General features: G+C 42.9%; 1 protein-coding gene across 2 annotated transcripts in view; it reads left to right on the top strand.

Moving 5' to 3' along the window:
- The window catches only part of MOBP (myelin associated oligodendrocyte basic protein), a 43,217-nt gene that overhangs the window by 22,205 nt on the left and 6,872 nt on the right, over window positions 1-14,140 (top strand). For both annotated transcript variants that reach the window (XM_060022304.1, XM_060022305.1), the window contains one exon: window positions 6,523-6,742. Coding sequence is in view for 1 of the 2 variants with exons in the window: in XM_060022305.1 (XP_059878288.1) it covers window positions 6,523-6,562 (40 nt within the window). In the remaining variant the exon portion in view is untranslated. The remainder of the gene's footprint in view (window positions 1-6,522; window positions 6,743-14,140) is intronic.

Below are 14,140 nucleotides of genomic sequence, written 5' to 3'. Positions count from 1 at the left end.
CCATGGCATCTCCCTTTTAGTTTGTTTTACTCTCAGTTCTTCAAGGTTTTAGTATTTCACAGGTCATCCTGGCCTTTAGGGTTAAGACGTGTTTCCGGAGCTGAGACTCTTCTGGCTCCTTGGTGCTCTGCTTTCAGGAGCTAAGATCTGTGGTTTTCTGAAAACTTCTGTGGCTGCGGCTTTGTGTGACTAATTTGGGGCCACTCACACATATGTGAGCAGTACTGTGTGTGCCTTTGATGTGTTCTTTCACAGCGTTGTCTTGTACAAACTGCGCCCTGCACACAAGAAGCCTGGAGGCCCAATCTATTTCCACATGTATTTTCAAGCCTGGTCATCGAGACCACGTGTACAGCACTGCACCAAACTCTGGGCAATCAGGGGGGATGATGTATGCCCCTGGTCCCGCTGCTCAGATGGTATTTATGAGTGGCCCATCTCTCAGTGATGCTGCTGTTCCCCTGAGTAACAACCCTGAGCTCGGGAGTTAGCCCCCAGTCAGTGGTCGCACCTGTATATAGTTTTCGGTTTGTTGGCGATGACCAGGACTGCCAAAGGAAAATGCAATTATAAACATTTACATACTTGACAAGCTAGGATTTACTTCAGAAGAGCGCCAACCCATGAGCAATTACTGTGAGGGATCCGAGAGTATGCGCTAACAGACCCAGGCTCCGGGGCCAGCTGCTAAGTTTCAGGCTCTTAGATAGAGGTAGTCTGCCTGCTTTTCAGGTCTGCACACCCAAACTTATTCCAGACACTTTCTATGTGACTTGTCCTCCTTTTGTCTTCCTGATGCCAAGAGGTACATTCTGCATTTTCACCTTCCAGAAAACCAGAGAGAACTCTCTTTCTTTGTGCAGGATTGGGTAAACTAGCCCTTCCACTTCCCTTGATTTTTCCATCTTGGTCTTCTTTATGAGTCCTTCCTTTTCTGGCAACACTTCACCTTGGGATCCTCTAGGGTTTTATTCTGAGCCCTCTCCTTGATTTTGCCTTCTGTTTTTTTTTTTAATTATTTATTTTTAAAATTTTTATTAGAGTATACTTGATTTACAATGTTGCGTTTGTTTCTGCTGCACAGCAAAGTGAATCAGTTATACATATACATATATCCCCTCTTTTTTAGATTCTTTTCCCATATAGGCCATTACAGAGTCTCTTATGGTTTTATGGGTTTTTTTCAGTTGTAAATATATATACACATTTTTAATATTCTTTTCCATTATGGTTTATAACAGGATATTCAGTATAGTTCCCTGTGCTATACAGTAGGATCTTGTTGTTTATCCATTCTAAATGTAATAGTTTGCATCCAACAACCCCAACTCCCAGTCCCTCCCTCTCCCTTCCCCCCTCCGCCTTGGCAACCACAAGTCTATTCTCTATGTCTATGAGTCTGTTTATGTTTTGTAGATAGGTTCGTTTGTGCCGTATTTTAGATGCCACATTAAGTGATATCATATGATATTTGTATTTCCCTTTCTGACTTACTTCACTTAGTATGATACTCTCTAGTTGCATCCATGTTGCTGCAAATGGCATTATTTCATTCTTTTTTTATGGCTGAGTAGTATTCCATTGTATATATGCACCACATCTTCTTTATCCATTCATCTGTCGATGGGCATTTGGTTGTTTCCATGCTTTGGCTATTGTGAACAGTGCTGCTATGAACATAGGGGTGCATGTATCTTTCTGAAGTATAATTTTGTCCAGGTATATTCCCAGGGGTGGGATTGCTGGATCATATGGTAATTCTATTTTTAGTTTTCTGAGGAACCTCCATACTGTTTTCCATAGTGGCTGTACCAACTTAACATTCCCACCAACAGTGTAGGAGTGTTCCCTTTTCTCCACATCCTCTCCAGCATTTGTTATTTGTAGACTTTTCTTATGGTTTTAAACGTGACCGGCATGGTGATGACTTGTAAACCTTATTCCAGCCCTGGCATTAAACTCATATATGGGCTTGATTGCCCAGCAGATCAACGTGGATGTTATCAAACTCAACTCATCTCCACTTGACTTCTTTCCCATGAACACTCGCTCTTCCTCTTATCAACAACCTCAGCAAATAACACCACAGCCCCTCTAATCAGCCCTACTGGAAACCTAAGCCCCACCCTGACTTCCAACCTCTTGAGATACACACACGCCTGCCAATTCTACTTTCTAGAATTTTTTTTGTTTTTTTACCATAACTTAAAGTACATTAAGAGCTGATGGGAAAGGGTGCAGAAGTGAGGGTGAGATTGGAAACAAAGGAGAGGGGATGGAGATCGTGGATAGAGTAAGAGAAGTAAGGCTCCTTCATAGTACGTGTGGAGGGACAGGCCACTGATGGGAACAGGAAAAGCCGTTTGGTTTTGCAAAATAGAGACCCATTAAATGGTCGTTAAGGGGACTTCCCTGGCAGTCCAGTGGTTAAGACTCTGTGCTTCCAGTGCAGGGGGTGTGGGTTCGATCCCTGGTTGGGGAACTAAGATCCCACATGCCTCGCAGCCAAAAAAATACATAAATAATAAAAAATTTGAAAACATTTAAAAAAGGATGAAGGCAAGTCATACCCCGAGGATGAAAGAGCTGGAGGTCTGAGAAGGTTAGGGTAGGTTTAGAACAGGCCGTGAGGCTGCGCTGAAGGCTTGCTGAGCTCTGCCTGATGGAGCTGCATATGAACCATCTGTTCTTTCTAAGTTTATTCTCCAATGAGGGAAACAAATTGCCGTCTCTGAAATCACCAGTGGAATCATCCAACTCCACATCAACCGTCTGCTTTTCTTCCAGCTTGCTTTGTTAAGTGTGCCCACAGCAACTGTTCTTAAACTTCACCAGGTGCTTCTGGTACTCTGAGCCCTGGCTTTTCCTTCTCCATCCATCAGATTCCTTTTTTCTTCCCTGGTAGTTTGATTTAAAAAATGTTTCAAGTTATCATCATTTATTTATTAATTTAAATTATTTCCTTATGAATTATTCAATTTATTCAAAGTAAAAAACCAAATCGAAACAGTTTACCAATTTCTCTCCCCCTGCACCCCTGCCTCTCTTCTCTGTATCTATGAGCTTGTTTTTCATTTGTTTGTTTATTTAGATTCCAGATATAGAAGAGATCCTATGGTGTTTATCTTTCCCTGGCTTATGTTACTTAGCACAATGCCCTCGAGGTCCATTCATGTTGTTGCAGATGGCAAGGTTCCATTCTTTTTTATGGATGAATAATGGTTCGTTGTATGTATGTGTATATATATATATATATATATATCTCACAGTTTCTTTATTCACTTGTCCACTGATGGACACTTGTTTCCATATCTTGGCTATTATAAATAATGTTGAAATGAACATGAGGGTGCATATATCTTTTAAAGTTAATGTTTTCATTTTCTTTGCATAAATACACAGGAGTGGAATTGCTGGACCGTATGGTAGTTCTATTTTTAATTTTTTGAGGAACCTCCATACTGTTTTTCACAGTGGCTGCACCAATTTACATTCCCCTCAACAGAGCACAAGGGTTTTCTTTTCTCTACATCCTCACCGACACTTACTATTTCTTGTCTTTCTGATAATAGACATTTTAACAGGTGTGAGGTGATATCTCATTGTGGTTTTGATTTGCATTTCCCTGATGATTAGTGATGTTGAGCATCTTTTCATGTACCAGTTGACCATATGTGTCTTCTTTGGAAAAATGGCTATTCAGACTCGTTCTTTCTTCACTTTTCTCCCTCTCCAAATTAGAAACCATGGCCCAACATTTTAATCTCTCTCAAAAATACCTTACATTCCCCTACCCTTTGAATATCTATCTCATATTCTTGGGAAAACCTCCAGCCTTGTATGAAGCCAACCATCTGCCTTCACCCTGTCTGTTTCCAGGCAGTTTTGAGCATTACTGGGAAAAAACACACAGCAGGGCAGTAGTAGTTGGGTGGAAAGCAGGATTACGGTGATTATATCACTAAGCACTGTTTTCTTTTGGGAAGCCATAGTTCAGTTACCTGCATTCGGATAAAGGAGAAAGCCACAGACCATGACACAAAAAGTGTCATGTATGTTTGTGTAATACACAAGGCACATACACACACACACACACATGCATACATATATCAGGTTTACATGCATGCAGTAGAATTCAACATTTTCAGCAAACAGTTCTATGCACAGAGTCATGTAACCACCACCGCAATCAAAATATAGAATACTTTCATCAACTTCCAAATTTCCCTCATACTTCCCCTTTGAAGTCAGTCCCCAAGCTCCTGACAACCACTGATCTGTTTTCTGTCCCTATAGTTTTGTCTTGTCTAGAATGTCACATAAATGGAATCATACAGTATGTACCCTTTTGAGTCTGGCTTCTTTCACTTAGCATAATGCATTTGAGATTGAACCATGTTCTTGTTGCATGAATCAGTAGTTCTTTCACTTTTATTGCTGAGTAGTATTCCACTGTATGTACGAACCTATCAGAATTTTCCATTCACGAGTTGAAGGATATTTAGGTTGTTTCCAGTTTTTGGTAATTATGAATAAAGCTTCTGTAAACATTCATGTGAGTGTAAGTTTGCTTTTCTTTGAGTAAATAACTAGAACTGGTATTGCTGGGACATATGGAAGGTGTATGTTTAAATAACTATAAAACTGCTAAGTTGTTTTCCAAAGTGGTTGCACTACTAGCAAAGTGGTTGTATTCCTACTAGCAAAGTAGGATGCTCTGAATTCTTGTCAGCATTTGGTACTGTCAGCTTTAAAAATTTTACCCATTCTAATATTGTGTGTTGTGGTACCTCACTGTATTTTTAATTTTGTTTTTTTCTATTGACTAATGATGTTCTTTTAATGAGCTTATATATCATCCACCAAAGACATTTATTGGTGAAGTGTGTGCTCAATCTTTTGCCCACTTAAAAAAGTGGGTTATTTAATTATTATTGTGTTTTGAGAGTTTAAAAATATATATCTGGATATAAGTCCTTTATCAAATACATGTTTTGCAAATATTTTCTCCCAGCCTGTGGTTTGCTTTCTCATTTTCTTAATAGTGTCTTGTGAAGAACCAAAGTGTTAAACTTTGGCAAAGTTCAATTTATCAATTTTTTCTTTTATATATCATGTTTTTTGTATTGTATGTGTGCTTTTTGGATTGTATGGAAGAGTTCTTTGCCTAACCCAAGATCACAAAGATTTTCTCCTGGAAATTTAAAATTTTAAGTTTCACATTTATGTTATCTATTTTGAGTTAATTTTTTGGTAAATGGTGTGAGATATGGATTGAGGTTCCATTTTTTTTTTGCATATGGATATCTAATAGTTCCAGCACAACTTGTTGAAAAGATTCTCCACTGAATTACTTTTGCAATTTTGTCAAAAATCAGTTGACCATAATGAGTGAGTTTATTTCTGGACTTTCTATTCTGTTTCACTAATTTATATATCTTTTCTTTCATCAACTTGATTACTATAGCCTTACAGTAAGTGTTAAAATCAGTTTAGTGTAAATTCTCCAACACAGTTTTTTATTTTTGAAATTGTCTTTGGCTATTCTAGTTCCTCCATTTTTCCATAGAAATTTTAGTGTCAGTGTGTGAATTTCGACAATATATCCTGGTGGGATTGAATGGGATTATGTCAAGTTTATAAGTCAGCATGGGGAGAACTGTACATGCTATATCTCCCCATTCATTTAGGTCCTTTTTGTTTTGAAGTTTTCAGCATACAGATCACATACATATTTTGTTTGCTTTATACTTAAGTATTTCATGCTTTTAGGTACTATTAAAAATAGTACTTTTTCAATTTCAGTTGTTCACTGCCAATATATAAAAACATTGATCATGTACCCTGTGATCTTGCTAAAGTCACTTATTCTAGCTTTTTTGGGGGGTAGACTCTGGGATTTTCTACACTGACAATCATGTTGTCTGTAAATAGAGACAGTTTTATTTTTTCATTTCTGATCTGTATGTCTAGTTTTTGTATATGGTTTAAACTGCTATTTCACTTAGAACATTTTCTTTTTAGAAAAATATTTTAACAACATTAAGTCCTCGCCAAATTGGCTTTTTGAATCATTAAAAGGAGTTACAGCGGCTTCCCTGGTGGTCCAGTGGTTAAGATTCGAGCTTCCACAGCAGGGGGCACGGACTCGATCCCTGGTCAGGGAACTAAGATCCCATATGCTGTGCGGTGCAGCCAAAATATATTTAAAAAAAAAAAAAAAAGAAAGAAAGAAAGACAAAAAGGAAACAAAAGCAATATTTACTGTACATAAAAACAGAAGATATTTTAAAGAATATCTTTCCTAGGCTCAGGCCGGAAAAAAAAAAATTATCATATTATTTTGGCCAGATAGTTCCAGGATTGAGAAGTTTCCAGAATTGAGATTTTAAGGCTGAGTTTAGCAGAAGAGTAATAACCGCAAAGGTAGTCTATAAATTTATAATTCTATTAACTGAGCATGGAGAAAGAGCACATCACTTAGCAACGCTCGGGATTTTTATGTTTCTCTTTGTAAACCAGATTGAAAAAGAGGACCAAGCCGACCCCTCGGAAGAAGTGATGGAGGAGTTTCAAGTGAATGGACGGCCTCAGCTCCCGGACTCACTGCTTCTCAACCCACGTGCCCCGGGACAGGTTATCTGGCTTTGAATATGATGCAGGGGCACACACCTGCTGATGCAGCCACAGCCGATGCCCATAGTCCCCATGGCGCGGGGGCCACCGGGCAGCCTGCCTGGAGGTGAGAGGGGACACGTCTGTGTGTTATACTCCAGGCGGTGGGTCCCAGCAGCAGCCCTCAGGCTCCAGAGCTCTTTTGGTCTCAGCTATAGACCTTTCTCCCCCAGGATGTGCACAGGCCTCCAGGATCTTTGGCTCAGGATGGCCCCAGTGCCAGCCCACGTGTTGTCTTCCAACCTCTAGTCCCCTCCATCCCGCAGCCTGTTGCCTAGTCTGACTTTTAACCTTTGACCTCTTTCTTTGTAATTAATCCTCTACCTGGGTTCCTCTCTCCCCCTGTGTCCTTTGGTTTCCATTTGACCTCCTTAATCAGTCCTCTGTACTAGCTCACAGTCTGAGGCACAGCTGGCTTTGGGGAAGATCCAAGTTCTTTTGTAATACGATATTAGGCTACCAAATGGTCCAGAGATGCAAGGAGATTCCCAGGGAGGGTACGAGCTGTCTAACTCCACATGTCAGAGGCAGTCGATGTGCTGTGTCAGGAGCTGAGAGGAAAGTCATGAGGAAGGAGCTCTCTCCCACTCCCAGGCCCCTGTCTCCAGCCTCACACAGGGATTTGTGAGTGTCTCCAACTGATCCTTACCCTGGTGAGAGCAAACCCTCTTACCAACCCATCTGGACAGTCTCAACTCCAGAACTAATTGCTTTGCAAAATGTGTAACCCTGGGTGAGTAATCTGGGCTCACGCACAATGCCCTGCCCACTTCCCCTCTCCTGAGGGCTCCTGGAGACAAGGCTGCAAAGATGGCCCCTGTGTCCCACCCTCCCCAGCTCAAGACACAGGCAATGGCCCCAGAGCACTTACAGAGAACCAGAGGGCTGCTCTGAGAGTTGCTGTTTACAGGCCATAGAGCCCCAAATTCCTGAGAAGGGCTGAGGCCTGGTTCCCCTCCCCCTCCCCACTCTCCCTGGCTCAGCCCCTTTACATACTGTAGAGGAATCAGGAAAACTAGGAGAGGAACTTGGCCTTGGGGAGAGGATAACTAGGTCAAGGAAGGAGCGAGTTAGGCCAGTTAAGCCGTCCAAGACTTCCCTCCCTGCGTCTGAGTACATTCTGTGGTGGTGGGGTCTGAAGCCAATTATAATGGACCAGGGTTGGGGGTTGACTTCTCATCTCTTCTTTTTTTTTTTTTTTTTTTTTTTTTTTTTTTGTGGTACGCGGGCCTCTCACTGCTGTGGCCTCTCCCGTTGCGGAGCACAGGCTCTGGATGCGCAGGCTCAGCGGCCATGGCTCACGGGCCCAGCCGCTCCGCAGCATGTGGGATCTTCCCGGACCGGGGCACGAACCTGTGTCCCCTGCATCGGCAGGCGGACTCTTAACCATTGCGCCACCAGGGAAGCCCTCATCTCTTCTTTTTGATTTGCTCCCACTATCTACAGTCCCAGGCTCTGGAAAAGGACTTTGATCTTGAGTATGGGCTCTCGATCAGGGTCACAGGAACTAAACCTCCACTCCACTCTGGTTCTACCACACCCCCTATACACACATACATGCTGGGGGTCATTGCCCCCAGGTTAGACAGAGGACCCATAGATCACCTGTGTTCCTGTGGATTGGGGTGCGTGTGTGTGTGTGTGTGTGTGTGTGTGTGTGTGTGTTTGGGAACTTGGCTTTGGGAGAATATCTTTGGGCTCATTTTGTCTCCCAGGCACAAATACTGGAGAGCCCCTCCAAGTCCAGGACCCTGACCACTGAAGCTGATCATGAGAAGACTGAACTCTAACACACTCCCTTCAGGGGCTGACCTTGACTTTGGGTTCCACTGTGTAGCCAGCAGTGGCCTCGTAGGAGCTCCTCTTGGGCTACTTTCCCTATCCAGCTCAGAGTTGAGGGATCAAAGGAGAGGGGTGAGGGGATCCGTCTCTCTTCAGGCTCCAGCGGGGTCCATTCCAGAAGCTCTTCCAGCTTGTTTTAAGCTGGCTGATTTGCTTATTGGCTTCTAAAGTTGGATTTGAAGGGTGGAGGAGGCGGGCAACAGACCCTCCTCCACTCCTCCAACACTTCTACTCAGGAGGCCCGTGGAGGGGAGGTGGAGCCAGGCCCCAACCCAAAAGGGTACAAAGCTCATTGTTCTTCCAGACTTGGTCCACTTCACTTGTGGCTCAGAAGCCCTTTTCCTACCCAGCAAGAGCACACTCTCTTGCCTCTTTCTGGTCTCTCCTTTTGTACATGTAAACGATATGTTGTCATATCTATTCAGTGCTTGTGCCAACCTCAGGGCTCCGTTCTTGCTGTTTATTCTACCTGTGACATTCTGGCCCAAGATCTTTGTACTCGTGCCTTCAGCTCAAATATCATTTCAGAGAGGCTTCCTTTGGAACTCAGTGTGGTTTCCATAGTTACTCTCTATCCCATCACTCTAGCACTTATCACCTTATGGAATTATCTTGTTCATACGTTTCATTGTTTATGGCTTGGGTCCCCATCTCCTCCTAATGTAAACTCCACAGTTGCCAATACCTGTTTACTGCCACATTCTAAGTTCCCAGCACTAGTCAGAACTCAATAAATGCTTGTTGACTGAATGGATGTTTGTTTGTTATTTTTTAAATAGGAATAATTTTCCAAAAGTTTAGATACTTTTGAGAAGTCAAAGGTGTCTATTGTGTTTAGCAACAAGGAATCTCGTAGGGCGACGACCTTGAAGGGCGACCTTGTAGGGCATCCTCCCTGGGAGTCAATGGGAGGTGAGGAGAGGAATTCGTGTAGATGCAACTCCCTCAACTAAGCTCGACCATGAAGGAAGGCAGAGGATGGGGCAATAGCTGGAATGCTCCATGAACCCAGTTGATACTTGGGCCTGTTGAATGCTACTGGGAAAGAGGCAGTGGAGTGGGTGTAAGAGGCGGAGGAGGAGATAACTGATGGAGTCAGGGACTGAGGAGGTTGGCGGGAGGGATCTGGGACACAGGTAAGGAGATCAGGCATGGAACAGGGGTTCCTTCTCATTGGAAAACAGGGAAGGAGGAAAGGAGAGCACAGATTCTTGTGGGTTTGCAGGAGCCTGAGGCAGTTCCTGCCTGTGGCTTTGATTTTCTTTTGAAGTAGGAGGTGAAGTGGCCTGTTCATAAATGGGAGTGGCAGTGGTGGCGGTGCGGCAGGGGTCAGAGATATGAGGACAGTGGAGAGGGTTATAAAGAAACCAATTTATCTAAGGTCTTTGAAATCTTCTTAAAAAAACCTGTCTCCAGATGACTTTCATTAATTAATTAATTAATTTACGGCTCAAGGCAATATTGTGCCACTAAGTCGTTGCCTACAACTTCACATTTAAATGTAAATCTAAGATCTAAATCTGAGACCCACATAGTCTCAGATGGAAGATGTAAGAGTTGGAGGAAAAAAAGGCAGAGTCTAATCTTCCCAAGGAATACAGAATCATGCGGAAGCTTTCACTGTGGGAAGCTGCAAAAATGCTGACAGATCACAGCGAGATGGGGCTGTGCTGTGAGAAAGTAATTTGCTGAGCGTCCATCTGGGCTGCTGTTCGTTCTAACACCAGAGAAATGTGGAAAGTCATTCTCCCAGGAGAGCGTCTTGCCTGACTCCATAGCACATGTCTCGGCCCCATTAATAACATCACTAACAGGTACTTACTATCTCTGCTGAAATAAAATGAAGTGTTTTTAACAGACAAAGATGATGCTGTTGACCCAATAGTAGGGTGTATATTTGCAATTTGGAGGGATTTTGCATACTCACTCTTCTTATTTGTAACACAGGTACACACTTGCAAGAATGCTGCTTAAGACTACTGATAAAAATTTCTTTCTATTGAGTATCAACTGTTATCTATCTCATACCACATAGTGTTTTATGTTTGTAAATGGAAGAAGTTGGTTATGGCCTCCGTGGCCATTGAAACCATGACCTTGACCTTATTGCTACTGTGTTGTGACCTAGAAGTTGCCAAACTGAGGTTGGTGGAGCCCTGGGGCACTCGGAGATGCCACCTTATGAGATGAGACGGATGTGGAGCTGACAGGCTACCTCCATGTCAACTAAGGCAGCTTTCAGGGTCTATGTTGACTTCTAATTTTATATAGATAAAGGGTCCCACTGGGGTAAAGGAGCCCAACAAAATCCACTTTCACGGCTGAGAGCAAAAATTTTGGGGTGTGTGTGCCATGTGGCTTATGGGGTCTCAGTTCCCTGACCAGGGGATTGAACCCGTGCCCTGGCAGTGAAAGTGCCAAGTCCTAACCACTGGACCACCAGGGAATGCCCAAACATGGAGAGAATACTTACGTTAGTAATTTTCTAAGTGATTTCTTGAAGAGTGTATTCTTTGGCATCACATTGCAGGTTTGGGTTTAGTTGATGGGTATTTCAGTGACTACTTATTTCCTCTTAGGCAACAGTTCACCTACCACCAAGCTGAGTGTTTTGACTTTTGATCAAGGTTTATGCAAAGTATGGATGAGCAAAAGAACATAGATTAGCAAACAGTCATGATAATTATTCCTACACTTTTCCTTTTAAGCAAATTTATGAAAAAGTGTTATATTCAGCATATATTATATTAAAACCCATCTCTGTCGCGCAAGCTACGTTAACTGTATAAACTACGTTAGTACATAAAACAGGTTTGAGGAGAGTGGAGAAAGTGAGAGGCATCAGCTCAAGTGGTGGTCATACTTTATAGTAAATCAAATACCTATCAGATTTGAGTCATTTGGTTCAAAAAGATCTCTTAACAACAAAACTAAGTTCTAAGAGCGTTAACCTAATTACCAAAGTAACATTCACATTGGATTTTGAAACACCTGAACTATCCCAAGGGTCCATTCATAACCTGAGGCTGGAAGCCTGGGGGAGCAGGTAGTGATATCTGGAGAAGCTCCTCTCTAGAACCCAAAGGTTGTATGTATTTTGTAGAGGGAGAAAGGTAGATAATCTCAAGTAATTAGGGTCAAGAAAGAAGGTACTTTCTTAGGGCAAGAGGATCTATGTTTCTAAAGTTTTCTTTAGCAAGGAGCTGTAAGCTCACCAGGAAGAAAGGTTGGGAATGTGTGGGTCCATGTTTGAGAAGATGGCTGATGGCAGTGTTAGTGGTTTATATTTATGACAGATATTCCCGATAAAGATAGGAAGTTAGTGGCATCACCATTAGCTAAGCCAGCCCTCCCTGGAGAAAGTAAGAGCTCTTAGGGCCATTCTTTGTTAATGAAACCACACCAAGGCCAATATTAGAGGCAGATATTTTAACAGATCCTGAAAATAGTCCTTTGGTCCAGGTGGTGGTCCATGTACAGCCCTGTGTTGACCTCCAGGCAAGTCTGTTTGATGAATGGTGAAGTGGAGATATCTCGATTGTGTCCACCATCAAGGAAGGTTGGGTAGTCTGTCATTCGGAGGGTGTGGGATTCAGTAGACATTCTGGCAGTTTTTCATCAAGTCATGTTTGCAAATCAGAGGGTAAAGTTTTCCTGACACCTCATAGGTCCCTCTACCCAGGTGGCAGCCCATTCACAACGCATTCACTTGTAGGCATGCCTCTTCCATAGCAAGAAGGATGTGAAGGGCACAGTGGGGTCGAGGGCCCCAGTACTCCCAGGAGTGTGCTCAGGGAGCCAGCCTGTCTCCCAGGACCTCTCACTGATGGGATTTACTTCGTGATCTTCCTGGATTTGGTTTATTTCTGAAATCTCTGAAGTGCACCAATCTTTGGGTTTGCTATCTGCAATTTCTATCTCTGGAAGGCAGCATCTATCTTCTCTCCAGGAAGAAATCTTGATGCATCAAAAAGAAAAAGCCTGGTGTCTTGGGCTTTTTTTCCCCACAGGGTGATCCAACAGATCTTTACATAATCTATCTTCACTATAATTTCTCTTCTGTTTCTTGAACTCTCTGTGAATATCCCCTTCTGCAGCTGACAGCTTCTGTTCTTTCTCTTCTGGCTTATAAGTTTTCTGAGTCAGACCCCTTAACAGAATCTTAGTTTTCTGCTGATGGAGATCATTAAGAATCTCTACTGCCAGCTGCAAAATTTTGCATTTATTTTCAACTAGAGCTTTGGCTGCAAGCAGTGAAAAAAAGAATTATTTTCCAACGTTTTTCTTCCAGCTGATGCCTTGCTGACACCTCATTATTCGGCTTGGAATGTAAATGGTGTCTGTTTTCTTCAACTTTTGTTAATGTGGATTTTGGTCGCATTTGACTTTCCTGACTTTTCTTTCATCTTCTTACTGTGGTAATCTGCCAACCAAATCTTTATTTTTAAAATGATCCTGCTCATTTCATTCCCTATGATTTTCCTCCTCTGATGCAAAGATCATGATTAAATGGTTTTAGCTGCATAGCGTATTTATTGAGAACTTCAACTCCATTATTTTTCTAAGCCACAGCTTCTTCCTGAGACTTGAGATCGCTCACCGATCCTAGTGGGTAGGGCTGGGAACACAAAAAAAGCTAGGGGCAGAAGGGGACCACTCTGCCCCCATTGAACTGCTACCCTTCCTCTCCTTCTAGCTCCTGTCTTCCTTCCGTCTCTTCCCCTCACCCATCTGTTTTCTCACAGCTTAAGTTCACAGAAGATCTTGGTGTTTAGATTTCTAGCAGAGCTACTAACAATTTTATGTATTTTTATTGCTCTGTGTTTCACACTGTCTTTGCTGCCTTCTCCAGATCTTGTTCTTAGCTGCTAACTGAGATTCCACCCAAACCAGCACCACTATGATTCATGCAGGTCCCCACGGTCAGGTGACCAAGAATGACCCTGAGAGGGGTGCTGACCCACATCCAGGTGCATTCTGGCTCCAGGCCTCTCCAATCCCAATTTTCTTCGCTTCCGCAAGTGGCCTGGTACAAAGGTACCATCATGTCACGCAGATGCGTTCTCTTGAGTTAGGATGGTTGCGTCATTGCTGAATCTACCTCTGTAACTTGCTTTCACCTACAGTTTTAATTTGCTGCTACTTTCATTGACTCAAGTCTCCAAAAGTCCTCAAATACTTGAATGCAGCTTCTCACGTGATACCTTCCCTTTTCTTCTGGTGTTAGTTTCCCTTCAGTTAGTTTCCCTTCCCTTTTGAAGTCCTCATAAGAGAATCTCTGGAGTCCTACTGAAGAGCTGGGAGTATTTAGCACCAAGCATGTGTGTGTGTGTGTGTGTGTGTGTGTGTGTGTGAGAGAGAGAGAGAGAGAGAGAGAGAGAGAGAGAAAGATTCTTCCCTTTTTGTGGCTTCTTTCCTTCTGCTGCTTCATGTGCTCTGGGGGAGGTTGGCTCCCTTCCTTCCATCCTTGATTCCCTGTCACCCCTGCACGCAAGATCACATGCAGATGGGAGGTACTGAGCTCCTGGCAGGGTAAACCCAGCGGTGCTCCTTGCCCAAACAGCACGAAGGTTTGGTTGGCATATCATTCCAATATCCTCTCTCTTTCGACTTGTGAATGGAA

Source organism: Delphinus delphis, chromosome 10 (assembly GCF_949987515.2).
Source record: "Delphinus delphis chromosome 10, mDelDel1.2, whole genome shotgun sequence".
Taxonomy (NCBI): Eukaryota; Metazoa; Chordata; class Mammalia; order Artiodactyla; family Delphinidae; genus Delphinus; species Delphinus delphis.
The sequence above is the reverse complement of the archived record's forward strand: the minus strand, read 5'-3'. Positions and strand labels throughout refer to the sequence as shown.